The 27239-nt window shown below is 42.5% G+C and overlaps 1 protein-coding gene across 1 annotated transcript; it reads right to left on the bottom strand.

The window, feature by feature from the left end:
* Nucleotides 1-1000: 1000 nt before the first annotated feature.
* On the bottom strand, nt 1001-26541 carry LOC132818160 (intelectin-1-like). The gene is made up of 8 exons (XM_060828940.1): nt 26460-26541; nt 13294-13327; nt 11680-11720; nt 9071-9318; nt 5436-5594; nt 2682-2802; nt 1461-1564; nt 1001-1153 (listed from the first exon to the last, which is right to left on the bottom strand). Exons 1-8 carry the CDS (start codon nt 26539-26541, stop codon nt 1001-1003), a joined length of 942 nt encoding a protein of 313 aa, XP_060684923.1.
* Between the last annotated feature and the right edge of the window lie 698 nt (nt 26542-27239).

Below are 27239 nucleotides of genomic sequence, written 5' to 3'. Positions count from 1 at the left end.
TGTGTGTGTGTGTGTGTGTGTGTGTGTGTGTGACAGAGAAAGAGAGAGAGAGACAGTGTACATCAGAGTCTCCGTCTGTGAGAGATAGTGTACAAGCAAGCGACTATTTCAAGATCTACAAGGGAAATACAACAAAGACTAAGTCTGTTTATCGGCAACGTAATTTGACTCAAAAGGGAATACGTCAAGCCTTGGTTATTTTTTTGAATACATATTTCTTGAAGTAACAAATATATAAGCAGCCTAACTCATTTAGTCACATTGATAGGCTGTAATGTAGTTTCAAAACACAGTAAACATGGAGAGAACAGATTTGGTCTTGTATGGGTCAAGCAGTTTGAAATGTATAGGATTGCATCATGTTAAATTCTTCTTTAACTGGAATAGAATTAAGTTCAGATGAATTGGTTCAAGCCGATCAGATTGAGACATGTGTTAGGATTAGTTGCACTTTAAATCATTGAAGGAATATTTTAAGGCATGAGAGAAAATGAACACATGTGGGATTTTCAACATTGATAAGGGAAGTGAATATCTGGGCAGGATGCCTCCTTTTATTTTATTTACCACCACTGAACAGAATTCATCACTCATCAGAACTCAATCTCCTAAAAACATTCCAAAGAATCATTCTAGAATTAAGCTACAAAATATAATAAGTTGGATGATACAGTAAGTTATGGAAACAAACACACGCAAAGAGCATCTCCAATTCAATTTATTGAAATCCTGTCAGCAATCCAATGGAAGCCATTATAGTACAAGGAAGAAAAAGGATTGTCAGAAACCCCTAGCATGATCAGTGATTTATAATGTGTCCCGCATACCAAGTATTAAAAGTTGCACAAGTGGTCCCTTCTTCAACTACTGCTAATATCTGAATGTGAAATGAAGTACAGAATTATATGAAAGCAATTTTTTTTTGAATGAAGGCATTTTGTCACATTGCAGTCAATTGTCAGTGGACCAACCAGAGACTCCTGTGAAGACATGGCCTGTATTAACGGTAAAAGATCAACACTGCAGCCTCTGTCACCTCCTTCGATGCACTCCATGACTGGTGTGTGCCAACACCATTCCAGTCAAAGGCTGTGAAATCTCCACACTGCCTTGGCGATGCCTCAGGGAAGTATCCTCCACCTCCAATACAGACCTAGACACAAACAATATGAAATATTTCAACAATTACATTCGTCAGCATTCTGATGGGCAAAAACACCAGGAGATGAACTATTGAGACACAGGCTGGACTGCACTGATTCAGAAAGCTGCAGTTACAATCTCCCCACAAACAACAGCAGCTATAACATGGGGAAATGTGTGGTTATGCGCTTTGCCTGCAAGGAACTGAACATCATTTAAATGAGGTTCTCCTCTGGATCGTAATCATTCTGTGATTCTGTTTGCACACTGGCCTCTCACTTTTCTATCATCCCTATTTTCTGCAGTTCTATACTTACATGTTCTGAATTGCATCCATTGTACTTCACTCCAGAACACATCGCCATTGCTGCTTTTTCATTGTTGAATACCCTGAATTGCACATATCCTGGTTCAAATTCACCTGCAAACACATAACAAATCACACGGCTATTTAAGCACTGAATGAAAAGAAAAGTGTCAGAGTGTTTGAATGTCACAGTTTAAAGAGGCGCAGTTAGAGAGGAGAAAGATATTAACGGATGGTTGCTGCTGTTGCCAGAGCTGCTGAGGATTTTCAGAATTTTGAGTTGGGGGAGCTATGGTGATGAGGTGGGTCATTTCAGAATTTGCTGTTTCTATTTCGCTCATATGCTGCCTGGGTGGTTGCATTCTCACCTTCCCTGTGCAATCTCACCTCACCTCTTCTGAACTGAGGTTAATAATGAGTCTAGAGCTGAGTGGCCCTGACAGAAAGCTAGCTAAGCATTGTCAGTTCTTGTATCATGACATCGTGATTTGAAAAAATGAGCACAGGAACAGGAATGATCCTTTAGTCTGTTTAGCCATTCCATGAGATCATAATTAAAAAATAATTTGCAAGAACTGTAACAAACACTACATTGAATAAACAGACAGAAAACATGCCACCAGGATACATGAACATCAACTAGTCACAAAACAACATGATCCACTCTCACTAGTATCCTTACATACGGATGAGGAAGGACACCACTTCGACTGGAACAACACATCCATCCTAGGACAAGCCAAACAGAGATACGTAAGAGAATTCCTAGAAGCATGGATTTCCAACCAGAACTCTATCAACAAACACATTGACTTGGATCCCATTTACCATCTCCTGAGAAAAAGAACAGGCAATGTCATCACCACAGGAAATGATGTCACCACAGGGAATGACATTACCAACCCAAGGAAACCCAAACATACAAATAGAAAGCTGGTTACATCATCAATGCTTCATGCGAAGGCTCACTGAAGATGTTACCTAGTGTTGTGATGAAACGCCAGAATACGAACCTTCCAGCTCAGCGAGCAAACCTACATCCAGGAGATCAGGACTCCCACACAACCTGAACATCTGTGACTTGCATTTGGAATTTGCAGCTGCTTCTTGTTTTGGGCATAACAGGCTCCAAAGTCCAAGCTCTTTTTTTTTTCAAATGTTGCACCAAGCTTTCGGTAAGAAATGAAGATTTTGTTGCTTGAATAGAGTAAATAAAGAATTTTGCACTTACTGTGACTCAAAGGCCCATACAATTGCTTGATCTTTTCACCATTGCCGAAGTCATAAGTGATGTGACTTAAGGGCCCATTATCATCTGGACATTTCCCTTTGTTGTATTCGACAGGGTATTGCTGAAATTGAATGCATTGTTTTACTTGATATCTTTCTTTTATGTGACTCTACCTCTTGTTTTGCCCATTTCTCCCACAATTCTTCCTCACCTTGCAGTTCTATCCTCCCCAAGCATCATCTTCCTACACAATCCTTTGCAATCTCACATCCTCCATGAAGATATTACTACTTTTTCTAATGAATTCCCCATTCTCTCCTGATTATCAACGTGGTCCAATGGCAATTTGGTGTCTGTGAGTCAGAAGGTGGTTGGACCAAGTTCCGTTGTCGGGGCTTGGTCACTTTTGAATGCCATTTCAATGTAGTGCAGAGTTTGATCACATTGAGAGAGGATGTCAAATTGTTTGAAGGACATCCTTTGCTAGATTTTGTTTCGAAAACAAAACATTCTCTGCAATTCAGGGGAATACAGACCTCACAATTTGCATCTACCTATCGCCTTCCCAGTTACCTTCCCCCCTACCCAATCCCACTTCCCTATTTACCACTCAGCCCCTTCCCACCCCCCACCATGATTCAATTGAAACAAAAGCTAGGTAGACACAACAGTGTCCTCACCAACATTTATTCCTAAAGTTCTCAAACAAAGTAGTTCATCCTGTGACCCCTTCTGGTTTCTCACTGTGGCTGTGGTTCCTAATCACAATATAATTTCATATAAAACCAATTTATTGTCAGTGGGAAAATTAAGGACAAGTGGGGTTTGCGGGGATAGGGGAATAAGACAACTTTCAGAAATCTTTAATTTTTCAACATTTTAAGTTTTTGGTTACACAAATGTTTTTGTTAGAACCGTGAACTGAAATCTAACCCATCCAGTTTTGAGTGCTTTTTGGGGGCAATTTGCTCATTTCCCTTCTCTGTGTTCTTTTTAAACGTTGTGTTGGGTGTCAGCTGATCACTTGTGAAGACAATGCCCATTAACATTAGAATACAGTATTTATTTAAGTCCCTGCATTCGACAGTTAAAGTTGAAAGGTGTGGTACTGGAAAAGCACAGCAGATCAGGCGGCATCTGAGGAGCAGGAGCATTGATGTTTTGGGAAAGAGCCTTTTGTCAGGAATGTGGTGGGGGAGGGAAGGAAGGGGGCTGAGAGATAAATAAGGGGAGTTGGTGTGGAGCTGGGGGTGAGGTAGCTGGGAAGACAATAGGTAGATGCAGGTGGGAGGAAATTGAGATCAGTCGGTGGGGAAGGTGAAGTGGATAGGTGTGAAGGAAGATGAACAGGTAAGACAGTTCAAGAAGGTGGAGATAAGTGAGAGGGTTGGATCTGGAATGAGGTGGGGGAGGGGAGATGAGGAAACTGGTGAAATGGATGTTGATGCCGTGTGGTTGGAGGATGCCTAGGTGGAGGATAAGGCATTCTTCCTCCAGTTGGTGGGTGGGTTTTGCAGTGGAGTAGGGCAAGGACCAGCATGTCTTTGGGGTAGTGGGAGGGGGAGTTGTTCTGTAGGCCTCACTCTCTCCTATATTACAGTTGACCCCGGGAAAAGGTCAGTTAACATTGTTCACTATTTTCCCCATTATCTCACTGAGCAAATGTCAAAAATGTAATTGGTAGTAAAACATTTTGGGACATCCCAATGTTATGAAAAGTATCATAGACATGCAAATCCTTTTTAAAACTTAAATTTATCACTATTCCTTGTTAACCTGATACTCAGGATGATTAGTGAGATAGGCAGATGGGAGCACAGTGACAGGACATAACTCCTGGAGTGTGCTCCTGAGAGGGTCAGAGGAACATAATGGTCACCCACTCCTCAGTACATTTGAGAGGTGGAGATAGTCTCTATTAAAAATTGCCTGACGGATGTTTGCAGACTTGCCCATTGAAGAAAAACACAAAATTAAACTTGTCATTACCACCACTGCCCTGAAGTCGATATTGTGAGGTTCTGTCAATTATGTACATTATTGAACTCTGTTCAAATCTGTCCTCACTTTTTTAGGCTCACTGCCATTACAAGTCAGCATTTTAGTAAATTAAACATTTTTGATATATTAATGTCCGTAGGCATGAGAATTTTAAGAGCAGGATTTTCACTTTATTATAAAACTGACTGTCAATCAAGGTAACTTAAATGAAATGTTTTGGTTTATTTAAACAGATGATTTTCAGTGATTTTACATCAGATTACCATGAGGAGGAGCTGAAGGAGAAAGAGAGAAGAAGACTCGCTTATTAATTTGTTCAGAGTGTCCAGTTAAACCCATGTTCAGCTGTTTTCATAATGTTGTCCCAGGTTACAATCCTTAAACACATCAAATACTTGTGGAAGAGTGAAATAAATAATTATGTTTAATTACCACGCCAATTCCACCCTCGGGTGACTGTTTGTGTGGAATTTGCACATTTTCCCTGTGTCTGCGTGGGGTTCTTTCTGGTGCTCCAGTTTCCTCCCACAGTTTGTAGAGTTGCAGGTTAGGTGAATTGGCCATGCTAAACCATCTGTATGTTCAGGGGTGTGTAGGTTAAGTGGATTAGCCCCGGGATATGCAGGGATAGAGATGGGGATGTGGGTCTGGGAGGGATGTTCTTCGAAGGATCAGTGTGGACTCGATCGGCCAAATGGCCTGCTTTCACACTGTGGGGATTCTATGAAATGCAGTCACTGCTGAGATACTCACATGGAACAGCTGGTACAAGTTTCCTCCGTACTGCTGTAGGAAGTTGGTTTCGGTGTGATAGCGGAGGATTGCTGCATCTTTCCAGCTGCTTAGCGGTGTGTCATTGGGTACGTGCCAAATTGATATATCTGAGGCCTTTATGGCATAGTAACCTGGGTTCTGATCAAAAATAGACACAGATTTTCAGTGCAGCGGCGAGTAGAGTTCACCAGCATCACAAAACCACAGAGGACAACCTCATTAATTAATGTGGGAGATTCATTCTCCTTCAGAAAAGTTCTAGACCATGTTACAGAATAAGGAAATTCAATTGCAGTGATATCATATAATACGCAAAGTGGCCTGTGGCCTGGTGTTACTCCACACCAATGTCATCTCAAAGAGACATAGAAACACATTTTTTCTTCCTTGGGGGCAGCCAACTAACCAAATCAACATTCAAATGAAAAATACCACAACCTCTTCATTTATAGGGCTGTAAAATTGATTGGCAGTTCAAACGACACCTTGTGGTCTTAAGTGCAAGCCACTGACTTCTGACATCTGTCCTATATCTATCACCCCTCAACTTAAAGCTATGTCCCCTCATGCTAACCATCACCATCCAAGGAAAAAAGGCTTTCACTGTCCACCCTATCTAATCCTCTGATCCTTTTGTATGCCTCTATTAAGTCATCTCTTAACCTTCTCTCTAACAAAAACAGCTTCAGGTCCCTCAGCTTCTCCTCATAAGACCTTCCCTCCATACCAGGCAACATCCAGGAAAATCCCCTCTGAACCCCTTCCAAAGCTTCCACACCCTTCCTATAATTCAACGACCAGAACTGTACGCAATACACCAAGTGAGGTCGCAACTGAGTTTTGTACAACTGCATCATGACCTCATGGCTCCAAAATTCAATCCCTTGAGCAATAAAAGCTAATGTACCCTACAACTTCTTAACAACCGGGGTGGCAACTTTCAGGGATCTATATACATGGATATCAAGATCTCTCTGCTCATCCACACGACCAAGAATCTTACCATTCGCCCTGTACTCTGCATTCATGTTATTCTTTCCAAAGTAAATCACCTTTTCCACATGAAACTCCATTTTCTACCTCTCAGCTGCACTCTGCAGCTTATCTATGTCTCTCTGTAACCTACAACATCCTTCCGCACAGTCCTCAACTCCACCGACTTTAATGTCATCTACAAATTTACAAACCCATCTTCTTACGCCCTTATCCAGGTCATTTGTAAAAATGACAAACAGCAGTGACCCCAAAACAGATCCTTGCAGTACCCCACTAGTAACTGAACTCCAGGATGAACATTTCCCATCAACCACCACCCTCTGTCTTCTTACAGCTAGCCAATTTCTAATCCAAATGGCTAAGCCAACCACAATCCCATGCCTATATATTTTCTGCAATAGCCTACCATGTGGAACCTTATCTCACGCTTTCCTGAAATCCATATACACCATATCAATGGCTTTACCCTCATCCATCTGTTTTGTCATCTTCTCAAAGAACTCAATAAGGTTTGTGAGCACAACCTACCCTTCACAAAACCGTGTTGACTATCCCTAATCTAATTATTCCTTTCTAGATCATTATAAATCCTATCAATTATAATTCTTCCCAAATCTTTGCCCACAACAGGAGTAAGGCTCTCTGGTCTATAATTACCAGGGTCGTCTCTACTCCCCTTCTTGAACAAAGGGACAACATTTTCTATCTTCCAGTCTTCTGGCACTGTTCCTGTAGACAATGATGACATCAAGATGAAAGCCAAAGGGTCTGCAATCTCTCTTCCCAAGAATCCCAGGATAAATCCCATCCAGCCCAGGGGACTTACCTGTTTTCACACTTTCCAGAACTGTTAACACCTCCTCCTTATGAACCTCAATCCTGTCTAGTCTGATAGTCTGTATCTCAGTATTCTCCTTGACAACATTTTTTTATCCTGTGTGAATACTGTTCATTTAGCGCCCCTCTTATCTCTTTGCACTCCATGCATTACTTCCCACTACTATCCTTGACTGGCCATAATCTTATTCCTGACTTCTTTTATTCCTGACATACCTATAGAAAGCTTTCAGGTTTTCCTTGATCCTACCTGCCAAAGACTTCACATGCCCCCTCCTGGCTCTTCTTAGCTCTCTCTTTAGATACCTCCTGGCTAATTTGTAACTCTCAAGTGCCCTTCACATCTCATCTTTATATAAGCCCCCTTCTTCCTCTTGACAAGAGCTTCAACCTCTTTAGTAAACCACAGTTCCCTCACTCAATCACTTCCTCCCTGCCTGACATGTACGTACTTATCAAGGACATGCAGCAGCTGCTCCTTGATCAAGCTCCACGTTTCAACTCTGCCCATCCCCTACATTTTCTTTCCCTATCCTATGCATCCTAAATCTCACCAAATTGCATCATAGTTTCCTTTAACCCAGCCATAGTTCTTGCCCTGCGATATATACCTATCCCTTTCCATTGCTAAAGTAAACATAACCGAATTGTGGTCACTTTCACCAAAGTGCTCACCTACCTTCAAATCTAACACCTGACCTGGTTCATTACCCAGTACCAAATCCAATGTGGCCTCGCCTCTTGTTGGCCTGTCTACATACTGTATCAATAAACCATCCTGCACACATTGAACAAAAACTGACCTGTCTAAAGTACTCAAACTATCAAATTTCCAGTCAATATTTGGAAAGCTAAAGACTTCATAACAACTGCACTGTTACTCTTGCTCCTATCCAGAATCGCCTTTGCAATCCTTTCCTCTGCATCTCTGAAACCAAGAGGAGGCCTGTGGAAAACTCCCAACAGGGTGACCTCTCCTTTCCTGTTTCTAACCTCAGCTCATTCTACCTCAGTAGACCAGTCCTCATCTAACATCCTTTCTGCAACTGTAATACTGTCCTTGACTAACAATGTCACTCCTCCCCCTCTTTTACCACCTTCTCTGATCTAACTGAAATATCAAAACCCTGGAACTTGCAACAACCATTCCTGTCCCTCCTCTATCCATGTCTCCAAAATAGCCACAACATCGAAGTCCCAGGTACAAACCCATGCTGCAAGTTCATCCACCTTATTCTGGATGGTCCTGGCGTTGAAGTTGACATACTTCAAATTACCTTCCTGCCTGACAGTGCACTCCTGCAAACTTGAAACCTTATTCCTGACCTCACTACCCTCAACCTCCTGTACACTGGAGCTGCAATTCACATTCCCATGCCCCTGCTGAATTCATTTAAATGCTCCCAAAGATCATTAGCAAATCCACCCCTCCACCAGGGTATTAGTACCCCTCTGGTTCAGGTGTCAACCATGCCATTTGTAAAGGTTCCACCTACCCCAGAATGAGCTGCAATTATCCAGGTATCTGAATCCCTCCCTCCTGCATCATCCCTGTAGCCATGTGTTCAACTAATCTCTCTCCCTATTCCTTGCCTAGAATCCAACCTACATATCCGTAAGCAGAAAAGAAATCCCAGAAGTCTCTGCACTCTGGTAAGTTTTTAAATGGAGAATTTACCTTCCCGACAGCTCCCTGGTATTCTCGCTGCAGAAATGAAATGAAGGCCAATGCCAATGACAAACATTGTTTTAAATAAAGAGATTGCACAAAAGCTCATCACCTTCAGGTCATCACTTGTCGCTCCTTCTGGTGAACCAAATGTCGCGTAGTTGGACCATGACCCGTCTCCTGCTGGAGAAGTGGCATTACCCCCTTGCTGACTGGACCAGCGGTCCCCAGTGGTGCATTTCCCATGTATGTTGTTCTCATGGACACTTGCAATTAGGGTCCAACCACCTCCATCGGTGGTCATGTCACAGAAGGCCTGGTAGAGTTCACCATTACTGGTTGTGAAGAGATGGACGCCATCTGTATGAAGAGGACAATATTATGCAATTCAATCGAATGAGCTTTTGAGAGCATTATATGGTTAGAACTAACATCATAACACTTTGGATGTGATTTCCCTGTGAAATAAAGAAAGTATTGAATCACTGAAAGGAAAACTAGAACTGAATGTAGATGACAATGTCAATTGCTGTTAAAATAGTGGCTTAAAAAAAGAGTCTCTCTCATAATGAAGGATTGCATTTGTGCTATAGACTAGAATGTCTCGAATCACTACACAATTAATATAAGTCTAAGTAACAATTAGATGTAAGCATGTAATTGTTCTTGCCTGATTTTCTTTTCTCGAAACCTTCTACCCAGCTGAATTAATAAGTCTCAGTCCAATAACTGGAAAATGACTTCATTTACTTAATATTTTCCTGTTCTCACAAAATTTCTGTCTCTCAACGCTGGGTTCTGCAATTTGCCTGAGGAGTCAAGAGCATCCACTCTGTGCTTCTTCATTGAGGGTTCCAATATTCACACACAGTTGAGTCAGTTTGAGGTATTTTTCTGACCTTGTTGCATTGGCAAGAAACAATGTGGTGTTTGCCACTTAGCTGAAGTAAGGTTTGGACAAATCACACACAGTGCCCGACTTAATTTCCCTGACACACCTTAGCATTTAAGTTTCACAACATCAAGGGGAAGTCCAAACATTATCTATTCTCCATCATGGCATCACTACAGAAGCGTTTCACTTGTCTGCTTTATTGCAACAAGATCTGGACAGGCTTGGACTGACAAATGGTAAGTAACATTCATGCCTGACAATGAATATGTCCAATACGAGACAATTCAACCATCAGCCCTTCATATTCAATACAATTACTATCACTGAATCCTTCACTATCAACATTCTTGAGGAGGGAGTGTTGTCACTGGCCAGAAACTCAACTGTGTACTCATTAGAGAAATGCACAACCATAGCAGCAGGTCAGAGGTATGGAACATTGTCATGTGTAACTCATTTCCTGATGCTCCAAAGCCTGCCCACAAATCAGGAATGTGATGGAATATTCCATACTTATCTGGATGGTTGCTGCTCCAACAACACTCAAGAAGATTGGCACCATCCAATACAAAGCAGTCCACTCAATTGGCACCACCTCCACAAATTTCCACTCCCTTCACTACTGACACTCAGTACCAGCAGTGTGTATACCATCTACAATATGCATTGCAGAAATTCACCAAAGTTCCTTCAGCAGTAACTTCCAAGCCCACGAACACTTCTATCTAGAAGGACAAGGAAACACCTCCATCTGCAAGTTCCCCTCCATTCTTCAGTGTTGCTGGATCAAAATCCTGGAACTCTGTCCCAATTGTACTGTGGGTCTACAGATAACACATGCTCTGCAGCCATTCAAGAAGGCAGATTACCACTACATTCTCAAGGGGCAACTAGAGACGGGGAATACATGCTGGTCAGCTAGTAATGCCCACATGCCACAAGCGAATTTTAAGAATCATTAATTTGCCTAGTTGTGATCCCTGCAATCCATAACCTTCTACCTTTCTCTAAAGTGCAGTTACTGCTTGTATATTTCATACCAAAACTCATATCTTCACATTTCTCTGTATTAATGGTCATTTGCCATAACTACTCCACCTTCAGGTTTTCAAAAAATTTCTCTATCCCACCTCAATGAATTTCATCCTTGCTATTCTGCAGTTCTATTAGTGGTTTCCTGTGATTTTATTGCACTCCTCCTCTCTATTGCTGATTCTGTTAAATAATCATTGTGTTCTCATCTGTATATTAAGGAATTGTGTTCCCGTTTCCAAAGTCTAGTTGAGAGCAGGAGTGGTCTGATGTATTAACACCCACTTTGCGTTTCCTGTCATGTAACAAGTATTTACTTCCTCACTCTGTTTTACTTTCATTGACACAAAAACAAGTCCCCATAATGTTATCTGAATGAGGGCAGAGTCCACAGTGTCCCACCCAACATTCGCCCACCAACCCAAAATAAAAACTGATTAATTGGTCATTCGTCTCATGTTCTGTTTGATGGGACTTTGAACGCACCTTTGCTGTAGTACTTATCCATGTAATAACAGGGAGTGCTCTTCAAGAACTCTCCACCGGCTATAAAACTTATTGGGGCATCTTGAAAGTGTGAAGTGTGCTGCATAAATATACATTTGTTCACTTTTTCCAGTAGTCAGCATGAGTTACAAAGCCTACACATTACTTGGTGCTTTTACTGGTGAGTAACCAGGCACAGGAAGGCTGGTTATTTTTTGCTTGTCACTAAGGCACTAAATAGAAGCGTAGCCACGCTGACTATATCTTAGCTTAATGAGGCAATTGTACTTTTTGCTGAAATTGTTTACCTTTGGTGAAGTGGTATTTCTCTTTGAGTTCCAGGCAGCTCCTGGTTAGATTATAGTGGTGATCGTGTTTATCTGGACAGCCATTGTCGTTGACTTCCAAGTCACCCATGACATTGATAAATGCAATGTCATGGTTTCCAATGCCGACTTCATCTTAACCAAAGAAAAGATATAATTTGCATTACTGCTGATGAAAGACACAAAAAAGACATAGCTAGAGATGGAGATACAGAGAAAGGGATAGAGTAAAGAGTGAGAGGGATACAGGAAGAGACAGAAATTAGGAGGAAGACACAGCAGCAAACAAGAATGATGCAGACGGTAAAAGAGCCTTTAAAAAAAGGCATTGGATAGTTGTGGCGGGATGAACAGAGGGTAGGACCCAGAGATGAAAAGGAAAACAAGAAGACAACAGAGCCAGAGTCTGACTTAGAACATGAGGGTGAGAACAGGGAGAAGCAACAGAAATGATGAAGCCACAGAATGATAAATAGAAAAGGGAATAAAGGAAGGGATTTATCTTGTATTGCAGATCAGAGACACAGCTTGTCCTCGGGCACATTGCTTAATTGATCACAATCCTGTATAATACTTCTGTATAATACTGTCATACTACATAGAAACAGATCCTTCAGTCCCACCAGTCCATGCCCAACATAATCCCAATCTATATCAGTCCCACTAGCCTGTTCCTGACTTATACCCCTCCAAACCTTTTCTATTCAGGTATCCATCCAAATACCTTCTAAATGTTGTAATTGTATCTCCATCCTCCACTTCTCCCAGAAGTTCATTCCACACTTAAACCATCCTCTGTGTAAAACATTTGCCTCTTATGTGTCTTCTAAATCTCTCTCCCCTCACTTTACAAATGTGCACCCAAGTCTTGTAATTCCCCATTTTAGGAAAAAGACACCTTACCATCAATTCTATCTATACCTCTCGTTATTTTATAAACTTTTATCAGGTGAACTCTCAACCTCATATGCTCGAGTGAAAAAAGTCTGTGGACAGTCAGTACCCTCTTCATCGAACAATAAAGAGATGGAGCTCCAGAAATTTCTGGGGAAGGGATATGAATCCTGGGGAAGGAGGGAAGCCCCTGAGAAAGGATGAAATGGTACAGACCAGGATCTAAGTTGATCTATACAAGCCCACCCATCACATATCCCAGTTGAAATTCACAAACTGAAAGACCAAAACATAACAAATTCATTACTTACCTTCAAGATGTGTAGGGGATTGCTCAGTGCTGGCAATGACAAGGAGTAGAAGAAGGATGACCTTCATTTCTTCACAACAGCTTTTCTGTGAGAGGCTGTAATTCTGGGGTCATAGTCAACAAGATAAGAGAGAAGGACAAAGTACATCACTCTGCTGGCATTTTGAATGCCGCATTAATGCATTAACTCTACATTTTGGGATGAATGAAGTCAGTTCCTGCCTTATTGTAGAAAATTGCTGATGGATAATTCTGAACATCAAAGTCAAACTAGGAATACTACAGCAAGTAACTCATCTCCCATCACCCCTATACCTGTCCATAATCTAAGGCACAAGTCGAGATTGTGATGGAACACATCTGACTTGTCTGAATGAATGCAGCTCAAACACTTAAGAAACTTGACACTATCTAAGAGAAAGCAACCTGCTTGATTGACACCTCATTTTCCACCTTAAATAGTCTCACCCTGCACTGGCAGCAGTATGAAGCATAGAGGCAGCAGTATGAAGCAAAACAACAGCTCCTTCAACAATACTTGCCAGATACACAATGCCTATCTTGAAGGAGGTATGGGAGGACTACCACTGGAAAAGCCCTTGTGAGCCATTCACCATCCTGACCTGAAGTTATAATAGTGTTCCTTTATTGTTGATGAGTAAAAACCCTTGATGTCCTTTCCAAACGGCACTGTGGCTGTAAGGAGTTCAATCACACTGTTCACTATCACCTTCTCAAGAGCAGTTACTGGAGGCCTGGTTTTGAAAACTCCTTACCTGTCTCAACAGCTTGATAGCAAATGCATCTACATGGCGTATATGGGGGACTCTTATATTCTCCAACACCGTCACCATCTAACAATAGAAAGCTGACAGATGGATTGATGTAAAATGATATTATAATCTGCTGAAATAACAATATCTAGGACACTGGGAGATCAGTTTCTTAACTCTGTAACCCAAACCTGAATATTGTTTGACCTGATTTAGATACTGGATACAATGACAAAAATATGATATCAACATCCTTTGTTCGTATACAGTCTTTATCACAGAAAACTGCCCCCAGGAATTTCACAGAAACTTTTTCAGAAGAAAAAGTGGGGGGAACAAAGAACAAGGACCAGAGCTTGGGAAGACAGCTAGATTTCCAGGACAGTCTTCAAGAAGGAGAGGAGATGGGTGCATTATGTTTCCTGGGTGGCTATCCTGTTAGCCACTTACAAGGGGCAAGGCAATAACAATGTCTCCAATTTAAATTCATATATCACCTGTCAGATATAAGACACTTCACAGGATTGTTAAAAACAAATTTAAAATTGAATTGTTTGAGACTATATGAGGTGGTCAAAAAGTTTGGTCATACAGATAAAGTTTGCAGAGTTTCCCAAAATGAAGAGCTATAAATCACTGGAGGAAAATTCCGAACATAGGACTTCAGTATCTGAAAGCACAGATGCTAATGATGGAGGGATGTGCAAGAGGCCAGAGGTAGTGGAGTATAGAGATCTCAGTTGGAATCTGTCACAGGTATATAAAAAAAAGGCAAGGTTTTGGAGAAGATTGGAAATCAAGGATGAGTTTTATATTTGTGGTTTTGCAATGGAGGCAATGGAAGGAAAACAAGATGTGAGCTGAGTTGTATCAATAATTTCATATTTGTTTTTGAGCACATTGACGGCTGCAGGTATCCCGTTATAGCAACCTCAAATTACAGCAGAAGTATATAAGATTAGATTAGATTTTTTTTAGATTAGATTAGATTTACAGTGTGGAAACAGGCCCTTCGGCCCAACAAGTCCACACCGACCCGCCGAAGCGAAACCCACCCATACCCCTACATTTACCCCTTACCTAACACTACGGGCAATTGAGCATGGCCAATTCACCTGACCCGCACATTTTTGGACTGTGGGAGGAAACCGGAGCACCCGGAGGAAACCCACGCAGACACGGGGAGAACGTGCAAACTCCACACAGTCAGTTGCCTGAGTCGGGAATTGAACCCGGGTCTCAGGCGCTGTGAGGCAGCAGTGCTAACCACTGTGCCACCGTGCCGCCCACACGGGCCCATAAAGTCTAAAGTACAACTAATGAGATTACAAACTAAAATAAAATCATAATTAGGTATGAGCAATAAGGGATTAGAGTCACTCCTGCATTTTATTGAAATAGTCCAGGGAGATCATGAGTACAGGGAGAAGGAAAATAACAAAATTGTATGCCACCACAAGATCAGTGTGACTCAAACTTCAAATGCAGTGGGACATGTCTGAGGAATTAGAGAACAACCAGTTGAAGGGCTGAGGGACATAGTTGAGCAAGAGCTTCCCAGCTACTTAAATATTGACAACTGAACTGGTGATTCTGGGTTCCAACTATTCTTTCCCTGATCCAGATCTTCCTCAGGACAGATCAGTAAGAGCTGTCTATAGTCAGAGTAAGAACACAGAACATAGAACCATACAATACAGGCCCTGTGGCCCTTGATGTTGTGCCAGTCTTTTATCCTACTGTAAGATTAGACTAACCTACATACCCTTCTTGTACTAGATTCCATGTGCCTTTCTAAGAATAGCTTAAATGTCCCTAATGTGTCTGACTCTACTATGGCTGCCAACAGTGCATTCCACACACTCACCACTCTCTGTGTAAAGAACCTACATCTGACATTTTCCTGAACCTTCCTCTAATTACCTTAAAATTATGCCTCCTTGTGGTAGACATTTCCGCCATGGGAAAAAGTCTCTGGCTATCCACTCTATCTATGCCTCTCAAAATCTTGTATACCTCTATCAAGTCACCTCTCATCCTTCTTCGCTGCAATGAGAAAAGCCCTAATTTCCTCAACCTTTCTTCATAAGACATGCCCTCCAGTCGAAGCAGCCTCCTGGTAAATCTCGTCTTCTCTCCAAAGTTTCCACAGCTTCCCTGTAATGAAGCAACCAGAACTGAACACAATATTCCAAGTGCCGTCTAACCAGGGCTCGATACAGCTGCACCATAACCTCACAACTTTTAAACTCAACCCCACTGCTAATGAAAGCCAACACACCACTTGCCTTCCTAACAACCCTAACAACTTGGGCGGCAATTTTGAGGGATCGTTGGACATGGATCCCAAAATCCCTCTTTGCCTCCACACTGCCAAGAATCCTGCCTTTAAACCTGTATTCTGCATTCAAATTTGACCTTCTAAAGTGAATGACTTGGGAAGCCAGACAGCCAGATTTCCCTGTATCCCATGCCTTCTTACTTTCTGAATGAGTAAGGCACACAAAATCTTGAAATCATTGATAACTTGAGAAAACAATCTGTTGAATCTCTATTTGTTGGGTGTTTTGGGAGAGGGTAGTGCAGTTGCAATGTTGTTGGATAATCCAAAATCCCAATCTAATAATCTGGGCAATATGAGTTTAAATGGATTAATTCAAATTCAATTTTTTTTAAAATTCTGAAATCAATTGTCATAGATTAGCATCTGAATCACTAATATTCTTCAGTGACGGAAATCTTATCGAGTCTGCCTTAGAAGAGTCTACAGATCAACTGAAACACATTGCTTCTTAATTGCCCTCTGAACTGGACCGAGTAAGAAACTCAATTCAGGGCAATACATAATGGACCTGTCAGCGCTAATTGTGAAGAGTGAAGTGCCTTTAGAAGATGGTTGTATTTTTGGAGATCAATGATCTCAGCTCCAGGCCATCTCTGCAAGAGTTCCTCAGCAGTGTCCTAAGCCCATTCATCTCCAGCTGCTTTGTTGATGATTTTCCCTTCATTAGCAGGTGAGAAGTGGATAAGTTCGCTGATGCATGTACGATGTTCAGAATCATTCCCGGCTCTTTGTACTAAAGCAGCCCATGTCCATATGTCGCAAGACCTGGTCAACATCCAGGTTTGATTGCTCAGTGGCAAGTGACATTTGTTCTACAGAAATGCCAGGCAATGACCATCTCCAAAAATCTCCCCACTATTTAATTCAAACACTCTCCACTGGCTTAGTTATATGCATCAGCAGGACTCAGACCTCAGCACAGTTAAAGTGAAGACTAGTTCCAAAAGTGTAACACACCCTTTCCCCAGTATTGGGGTCACCAATGAATCACTGCTTTGACATCAGGTAAGGTCCCACAGCAGTTCTCCTGCAATGCTTACCAAGAAAATGACCAATACTGTTATTGTACCATGAAATGACATTTAAGGAGGGAGAGTGTGCTGATTAACACAGACCACAGACTTTGTAAACCCTGCCTATAAGTTCAAGCAAGGGTCAACTCGATGTAGTTGATTATGACATGATCAGGTTACAAATGTGTGAGGCTCTCATACAGATTTTCGGAAACTCTCATTGTATATAATCACAAGCATTCTAAAGGCAGGGCTAATTTGAGTGACTATAAATGGGTGTTTAAAATTAGAGCTTCAACAATACTAACTTCAGATAATTACCAAGCACAATATTGCCTGTACCTTTCTAAATCTGCTTGAAAGATAAAGGACAAACCTTGTTCTGAGTGGTTTTCATCACATAATCACATATTTAATTTCCTTTTCATTCATTCCTGGGATGAATACATCACTGACAGGGATTGTCTTGTTTATCAGTTATTGCTTATCCTCAATTGTCACTGATGGCGGGAGGGGGGGTGGGGGGGAACAGGTGGAGAGCTGAGTTGAGAGTGTATGGTGCTGGAAAAGCACAGCAGGTCATGCAGCATTCAAGGAGCAGGAGAATCGACGTTTAAGGCAGGAGCTCTTCATCAGGAATGAGGCTGGGACCCTTGGGGGTAGAGAGATAAATGGGAGGGTGGTGGGGCTGGGAAGAAGGTGAGAGTGCCATAGGTGGATGGAGGTGGGGATGAAGGTGATAGGTCGGAGAGGAAGGTGGAGCGGATAGGTGGGAAGGAAGATTGGCAGGTAGGACAGGTCATGAGAGCGGTGCTGAGCTGGAAGGTTGGAACTGGGGTGAGGTGGAGATGGGGAAATGAGGAAACTGGTGAAGTCCACATTGATGCCCTGGGGTTGAAGGCTTCCAAGACGGAAGATGAGGCGTTCTGCCTCCAGACGCCGGATGGTAAGGGAGTGGCGATAGAGGACACCCAGGACCTGCATGTCTTCGGCAGAGTAGGAGGGGGAGTTGAAGTGTTCAGCCAGGGGGTGGTGGGGTTGATTGGTACAGGTGTCCCAGAGATGTTCCCTGAAGCACTCTGCGAGAAGGCGTCCAGTCTCCCCAGTGTAGAGGAGACCGCATCAGCAACAACGGATACAATAAATGACATTGGTGGATGTGCAGGTGAAATGTGGAAGGTTCCTTGAGGGCCTTGGACAGAGGTGAAGGGACAGATGTGGGCGCAGGTTTTGCAGTATCTGCGGTGGCAGGGGAAGGTGCCAGGACTGGTGGAGAGCTGCCTTCTTCGTGCTGTAGTTGATGTGGCATAAATAACCCAGGGTGCAGTTGGGGAGTGAGTTTTCTGACTCGGAACTAGCAGTACTGAAGGAACAGTGAACGGGAAAGTGTTGGCATTGAGGGGAACTTGCAAGTGATGGTGTTCGAATGCGTCTGAAGATCATGTTCATCTCTGTGGTAGAGGAATTTGGAAGATGCAAAGTCGTGTTGAGATGCTACAGTGCATCTTGTAGATGGTACACACCCCTAGAACTGTACAGTGTTTGGGAGGGTATTGAGTGCTGAGGAGCTATAGGGGTCTGAACAAATGGGTATCTTTCTCCTGGAGCGGGTTGAGATTTTGAGTGTTGCATCTTCACTCAAACAGAGTGCAGAGTATTTCAATGTACTTGTGACTAGTGCTTTTTGGATGATGGAAAAGCTTTGGGCAAATGACAGTCACCCAAGGCTGGAATCAAGCCCAGGTCCCTCACAATATCAGGCAGCAGTGTGAACCACTGAGCCATCTGAATTGCATTCAATGTGAATTCTCATATTTGTAGAGAAAGCTGGGGAATGGGAGCCTCAATTAACTGCTCTGTTTAAATGCCCGAGTTCAGAGATGAGAGGAAACAGGGACATAATAAGGCAGAGGGTATAACAGATTCTAGCATTCAGTGAGCAACAGACTGATGATGAATGTGCTCAATTGTATCAGAGGGACAAACCCTGCTCCTGATCTCAAAGCTACCTGAGAACAAGGATTTATATTTGTTAACCCTCAGGTTAGTATCACCTGCATAGATATTAACAGAAACAGTATCCGTTTAACTTACAATGTTATCCTCTTTTCCTGTTTTAATTTAGAATCTAGATCCCACACTTTGATTCAAAGTGTCCCAGAGAATCTCGCAAAATGTTTTAGAGGTCCCCTACATCGCTACAACAACAGATGCTGCCAAATGGTAGCTGGCTGTTTTCATGGTGAGTGTCCCTACACAGAGCACTCCAAATCAATGTTTACTCCCAAGTCATTAGTGTTTTGCACAAAGACATCATTTCACAACACGGTAATATTTGTTTATAAATAGTATGCACTAAATCTCTTCTTACTTTTCCTGTTATAGACCAACGACATGGAAAGTTTATAAGGCTGTCAGCCTGGTGAGCAGGCTAAACTGACCTCAATTTTCCTGCGCTAATTTTAGATGAGAATCCTGCTGTTTGTTACTATTCTGTGACCCCGGCTGTGGAGGTCAAAGAGGAGTAGGAGGACATGAGACCATGGGGCAAGCTGTGCTTGGACATCCTGCTCATACTTTCTATCTTGGCAAACATGGAATGATGATATATCAAGTATTGGGAAGTTAACCATTACAAGGAACTGAGTTCCAAGCTCAGTTCAAATATACTTAGCAAACTGAGAGCATAAAGTCTGGTTGAAGATTTGTAGCTCGGGTGTCCGTTGTTGTGGTTCTGTTCGCCGAGCTGGAAATTTTTGCTGCAAACGTTTCGTTCCCTGGCTAACACTGATGATGTTCCCTAGCCAGGGAACGAAACGTTGGCAGCAAAAACTTCCAGCTGAGAGCATAAAAGATGCATACCTTGCACGATGAATCTTGATGGCAAACTGTGAGGAACCAGGAAACATTCTCCTTTGACATTCTGCTCAACATTTGTTCTGTATTCATTGCAGTGAACTCTTTCACCTTTCTCTCTATAGGAATTATAAATGGGCTTCCCAGCCCTAGCCTCTTTGTCTTCTTACTAATTTCTGGGATGTGGGTGTGCTGGCTGGGCCAGCGTTTATTGCCTGTCCCTACTTGCCCTTGAGAAGGTGGTGGTGAGCTGCCTTCTTGAACTGCTGCAGTCCACCTGCTGTGGGTTGATTCACAATGCCATTAGGGAGGGAATTCCAGGATGTTGACCCAGTGACAGTGAAGGAAGGCCGATATATTCCCAAGTCAAGGCGGGTGAGTGGCTTGGACAGGAACTTAAAGGTGGTGATGTTCCCATGTATCTGCTGCCCTTGTCCTTCTAGATGCAAGTGGTCATGGGTTTGGGAGGTGCTGTCTAAGGATCTTTGGTGAATTTCTGCAGTGCCTTCTGGAGATAGTACACACTGCTGTGACTGAGCATTGGTGGTAGACAGAGTGGATGTTTGTGGATGTGGTGCCAACCAAGTGGGCTACATTTTCCTGGATGGTGTCAAGCTTTTTGAGTGTTGTTGGAGCTGCACTCATCCAGGCAAGTGGGAAGTATTCCATTAGACACCTGACTTGTGCCTTGCAGCTGGTGTACAGGTTTTGGGGAGTCAGGAGGCGAGTTACTGCAATATGGGAGCCTCTGATCTGCTCTTGTAGTCACTGTGTTTATGTGGTGAGTCCAGCTGAGTTCCTGGTCAATGATAATCTCCATGACAATGATACTGGGGGATTCAGTGATGCAGTAATAACATCATTGAATGTCAAGGAATGGTGATTAGGTTTACTGCTATTGGTAATGGTCATAGACCAGCATTTGTGTGAGCTGAATGTTACTTGCCACTTGTCAGCTGAAGGCTGGATATTGAATAGATCCTGTTGCATTTGAACATGGTCTGCCTCAGTGTCTGAGGAGTCGTGAATGATGCTAAACATGGTGCAAACATCCCACTTCTGACCTTCTGATGGAGGAGCGGTCATTGATGAAGCAATTGAAGATGGTTGGGCCTCAAGGAACTACTGCAGGGATAGCCTGGAACTGAAATGACTGACCTCCAACAACCACAACAATCTTCCTACGCATCAGGTATGACTCCAATGACCTGAGAGTTTGTTTCCCGGTGCACGTTGATTCCACTGTTGCAAGGGCAACTTGATACCACACTCAGTCAAATGCAGCTCTTTTGTCAATGTTTGAACCAAGGCTATCATGAAGTCAGGAGGTGAGTGGCCCTCATAGAACTTGGACTGGGCATCATTGAGCAGGTTATTGCTGAGCAGGTGCTGCTTGATAGCACTGTTGATGACACTATCAATAGCACCATTGCATCACTTTACTGATGATCAAGAGTAGACTAATGGGAATGGTAATTGGTTGGGTTGGATTTGTCCAGCTTTTTATAAATAGGACATACCTAGACAATTTTCCACATTGTCGGATAAATGCCAGTGTTGTAGCTATACTGGAACATATTGGCTAAGGGAGAAGCTAGTTCTGGAGCACTAATCTTCAGTTATATCACTGGAATGTTTTCAGGGTCTACAGCCTTTGCAATATTCAGGGTCTCTAACCCTTTCTCGATATCATATGGAGTGAATCGAATTGGCTGAAGACCACTGCGAATGCTGGAGACCACTGAAGGACGCCAAGATGGATAATCTACTCAGCACTTCTGGCTGAAGATCACTGCGAATGCTTCAGCCTTATCCTTTGTACTGATGTGAGGCTCTTCCATCATTGAGGATGGGAATATGTTTGGAGACTCCTCCTCCTCCAGTGAGTTGTTTAATTATCCACCACCATTCATGACTAGATAGGATAGGACTGCCGAGCTTAAATCTGATTGATTGGCTGTGGGATCATCTTAGCCCTATCACTTGCTGCTAATGTTGTTTGGCATGCAAATAGTCCTGTTTGGTGGCTTCGCCAGGTTGGCACCTCAGTTGGCACTTCATCTTCAGGTATGCCTGGTAACGCTCCTTATCGTATAATGCACTCTTGTCGCTAATAAAAAGGAACAGAGGTGAGAGCATATTGGAGGACTGGCCTGATCCATCACTTTCAAAAGTTTCAAGGCACCCCCACCTTGAAAGCATTTTTCACTAGCTAAATTTTGAGTGTGTGTGTATGTGTGTGTGTGTTTATCGTGCAGTGGGATCATCTGTCATGTGACATGAACCCAAGTGTCTCTCTCACTCTCTCCCTCTCTCTCTCTCCCCCCCCCCCTCCCCCTCTCTCCTCTCCTTTGCATCTGTCCTTAAAACCTACTTCGGTGATCATGCCTTTCCTCACTAGTCCTTGTGGTTTTCTCATATAAAAATGAAAAGTGCTGGAGAAACTTAATAAGTCTGAAAGCATCTGTGGGGCAAGACAAACAGTGTTAATGCTTCAAGTCCGACATGACTCTTGTTTGGAAGTCAGTATCTTTTTACACTGTTTGGTGTCAAATTTTGTTTATTAACATTTTTTTGAGAGGCGTCTTCAGGATAGGTTCCAAAAGAGAGAAAGAATTGGATTCACAGCTCAACTTTCACAGCCTCGGGCCATTCTAAAATGATTTACAGTCTGTAAAAGTGTTTCTGAAGTTTGGCAATCGACGTTGGTATGAATTGCAGTTCACGTAGAGCCAGGATCCATAAACAGCAACACAGTCATGACAGAATCACATGGCAGTGTCAATTGCGGGGCAAATATTGGTCAGCACACCTAAGAGAACTCTTCAGCATAGTGACATGGGATCACTTATATCCATCTGGGATAGCAGACCATCCAAATCTCATCTGATGGATGGAGTCCTTGAGTGTGTGGCAATGCCTCTGTGCTGCATTGGAAGGCCAAGCTTGGCTTTGAGTTCCCATCCCTGGAAACGAACCTTGAAGTCACAATGCACAGACCCAGAAGTGAGAGAACTCCCGACTGAGTCATGGTTCAGAAAGAGGGGGTTACCAGTCTTTAACAATGATGTCTAGACTCTGCTAAAAGTGACAAAGCTTGGGTGAGGATACTCTTTCAGAAGGAACTAATTGAACTTAGTGTAGACAGTCCCTACAGGGCACTCAAATTAAATCGAAACTTCAAAGCAATTATCAACTTTACATCAAAGTATCGTTTTGGGTGATGACACTGTGCCCCAGATCCAAGTGATCCCAGACAGTCTGAGCATACTAGTGGGCAATGTGTGATTCCACAAAATGTGTGCTATGGTCTTGCACAATCTTAAGGGTTGGAGTCCCAATGTGAATTTATTTTGATGGGTCCTAAGTTGAACGTTGCTAAACAATTTAATTGCTCCAAACCAGACATAGGCAGACTTTCCAGGGTGTGTACTTTCCTGGATACTGGCCTATGAGTTTTCTCACTCCATTTAGCTCCAGTGGGGCTGTTTTGCTGCCTCAAATCCACATTACAGCAGCAAATACAACAGCTTACTAGCTCAGATCCTGAAGCAAATGTTAATTGTTTGGCCAAGGCTTGGTTTTGCTTTCGGGTTTATCTGTGCATTGGCCTGGAGTTCAGGACTTGTCCTAAGTGAGGCTATGCCATTGCCTTTAACTCAAGTGGTCTGCTGAGGGTGTCCATTTCCATCGGAATACCCCGCAATCCCTGTGCTCCACTTGCCACCTTTTCCAATGATGAAGCCAGTGCCTGTTTGAAATCCAGGTGCTTTTGCAAGATTACATCATCAATCCCACGTTCATCACCACTGAGATAACTCCAAAGAGGCTGGTTTCTCGTCACCAAGTCACCCCTTCTTTACACAAGGAGAGTCCTTGACACTGATCCAGCTTTCTCAGAGCCAGCTGTCAGATCAACAGAATCTCTGACACTCCTGTATATCTCTGACAGCTAGGGCTCCCTGATTGGACCAGATTGACAGCCCCATTCAGGGAATTCATATTCGATGAGGTCCACCTGTTTGACTTTATTCCAATCACTGCAAGTTCCAAACGTCTACCATTGTTTGTGTGCCCTCCCTGTAAAGTTTTTTTTTGTTTGAAGATCTCAGGACCTCTCTTTGATAGTGTGGCCATACAACCAGGCTCCTCATCCACACAATTTGTCAACAGTCCAGCAATAAAGGACACTGAGCCTGTTAATCAGTCAGGGTGGGTCCAGTGACTGAAACCTGCTGTTCAGAAATCAAATGTCTCTCTCCTACTTGCTTTCTTCTCTATCTAGCACTCCAGAAGGTGAACCACTCCTCTACATCCAGAACCAACCACTGGGAAATTGTTCTATCTGCTTCTACACAGACACAGCACAGACAAAAATCTCATCTGTGCTGAGAGGAGAACTCGAACTTTAAAATTAAGACTTTGTTTAACCTGGAGTCAATTTAGTTTAGTATGTTAGGGGAACAAGAGTTACTGCGTGTTAAAACATGGGCAGTGAAGCTTTGAAATGCCTCAAGTTTATAGGTGAAAGGATGCAAGACTAGCTAGAAACATGTTGGGGTAGCACAGTATGGAGGGAGTGAATGCACTAATAAAGGTCCAAGCAGCAGTTGAGCTGAGTTGTGGCAAAGTCTGTGAATGCTACAAAGATGGAGGTGGGTGATCTTTATTGGTGACATAACTGTGAGCAATGTAGGAATTTCTAAGTTGTTCTGGATCATTCTGTTCTCCTGTCTCTTGTGCTCTCAAACATCGGTCTCAAACAGAGGAAATGGATATTTTGAACATTTGAGTGAATCACCTAGGAATAAAGACTTTTTCTCAAAATACATTGCAGGGCTGTTGTGTGCAGAAGCATGGAACCCTGACATGAGGAAATTTTGCAAACATTCAGAGTCACACTGGTAGGAGAGGTGTTCCAATTCCAAAATGACTCTCAAACCTGACAGCCTTTTTCAAACTTAATTTATCTGACTTTTAAAATTTTTTTTAATCAAAATCTTAAATGTATCTTCACACTTTTTAATGTTTCTTCCAACGTTTACAATGTTGAAGTATAAATGACTGACACAATTAATTAGACTTATTAAATATTTAAACATGCATTATTTTAATATGCTTCATGTGCCTTTTGAAATGTTACAATGCATGTCATCTTATGTGATTCTGATGATTTTTTTAAACTATGAATCTGCTTGGATAGCTTCTACAGCAGCTTACGTTTGACAAATTGGTGTTAAGATGACTTTTACCCACTAGACCATGTAAGCCATACTTGACATCCACACTAGAGGACGCTGTAGTGCCATATTAAGGTCAACACTGAAGGACTTGTGTCAGGAATTGCCAGGAAATTGAACTTTTCTCCAGACAGTTTTCCTCCAACGGAACACTCTGCAAGTCTCCATAAAAATCAAAGACGCCAGATGGTTCTGATGAAATCAAGTAGAATAGTTACTCAACAAAGGTCAGACTATTAAATATGTTGATTAACACCTCAGCAACTATTAAACGACAACTGTAATTAAATCACACACTCCTGCTTACGCCACCGCCACCATTAGACTTGTTGCCCATTCTAATCCCACCCCCCTTCTACCATCAGATTCAAGCCCCCCACCAAATCCACCCTCACCCTCACACTGCAACCATGACTGGACCCAATCCTTATCCTACCGTCCGATCCAACCAGACATGATACCCCACCCCCACCTGCTCCCGCCACTAGCCCCGAACACCTCTCCACACTTCTAGTTTGGGTTTGACCTGACCACCTTCTCCCCCTGTCAGAACAAACCCCCCCGAATTCCAAACCCAAACCTGCCATGCAAAACCTCACAAGCGATCTGGGACCACAATTCTTCTCAATCCTCTGGATATCAGCCTAATCTTCTCAAATGCACTAGGGTCCCAGGACTAATCCTCTCGAATTCTCTGAGACACCATACTAATCCTCTCTAATACTCTGGGAGCCCTGGCTAATCTTCTTGAATCCACTGAGACCTGAGCCTAACTCCCCCGAAAATCTGGCTCATTGTTTTTTCAAGATGGATAATTTGCAGGCCACTTTAAACCCACTCTGTGTTCTGAAGGCTTCTAAAATATATATCAGAGTTGGAAGGAGGTACTGAAGACGTGATTACTAAAATAGGCAGAAAAATTAGTTGTAAGGAGAACATTAGAGGCTATGAAAAGGATATAGGATTGATTAAGTGAGTAGGCAGAGATCTGGCTCGTGGAGTTTAAGGCATCGAAATGTGAAAGGGTCAATTTTGGCAGGAAGAATAAAAAGCAAGGATATTATCCAAATGGTGAGAGATTTCAGACTTGCCAAGGAATTGGTGTGTCCTGGTGCAAGAATCACAAACATTTATTCTGCAGGTCTAGCAAGAAATTAGGAAAGCTAGCAGAATGTTATTATTTATTACGAGGTGAATTGGATGCAAAAATTGGGAATTTATGTGTCAGTTTTCCAGGGCACTGGTGTGATCACATCTAAGCACAGATCTCATTGTTTAAGGGAAGATATGAATGTGTTTGAAGCAGCTCAGAGAAGGTTTATACACCAATACCTGGAAAAATGGGGTTGCCTTCTAAGAAACGATTGCGTATGGATAACTCGGCTCTACTGGAGTTTTCAAGAAGAAGAGGCATCTTGATAGAAGTACAAAATCCTGAGATGTTTTGACAGAGTTGATGTGGAAAGGATCTTGCCTCTTGCTGGAGGATCTAGAACTAGGGTTCACCATGTAAAAATAAGAGGCTACCTATTTAAGGCAGAAGCGAGAATTTCTTTTTCCTTAGTAACGCAAATCTTTGGCAATCTATTCCTCAAAAGATAGTGGGGGTGGAGTTTTTGAATGGAATTAAGGCACTGGTGAATAAATTGGCTAAGGAAAGGTTTTAAAGGTTAGTGGAGGTAAGTGGAAATGTGGAGTTCAGATTACAGTCAGATAAGTCATGATCTTATTATTAAATGGTTGAGCAAACTTGAGAGACTACTGATGTCCTTAAATTGTATGTTCGTATGATTAACCTCATTTCAACTCATCTGCTGCAGAAATCCTTAAACTTTGAAGAGACCTTACTTATCTCTAGATTTGAATATTTCAATACTCTACTGGGTGACCTCGCATTTTCATCTTGTATAAGCTCAAGCTATTCCAAAACTCTGCTGCCCAGGTATTGTCCTATTCAGTTAGGAGGAAGTGAGAACTGCACATGCTGGAGATCAGATTCGAGAGTGTGGTGCTGGAAAAGCACAACAGGTCAGGCAGCATCCAAGGAGCAGGAGAATCGATGACATGGGCATAAACCCTTCATCGGGAATGAGGCTGATTATGTGGCCACCT

Source organism: Hemiscyllium ocellatum, chromosome 8 (assembly GCF_020745735.1).
Source record: "Hemiscyllium ocellatum isolate sHemOce1 chromosome 8, sHemOce1.pat.X.cur, whole genome shotgun sequence".
NCBI classification, from domain to species: domain Eukaryota; kingdom Metazoa; phylum Chordata; class Chondrichthyes; order Orectolobiformes; family Hemiscylliidae; genus Hemiscyllium; species Hemiscyllium ocellatum.
This window is presented reverse-complemented; position numbering and strand designations above follow the sequence as displayed.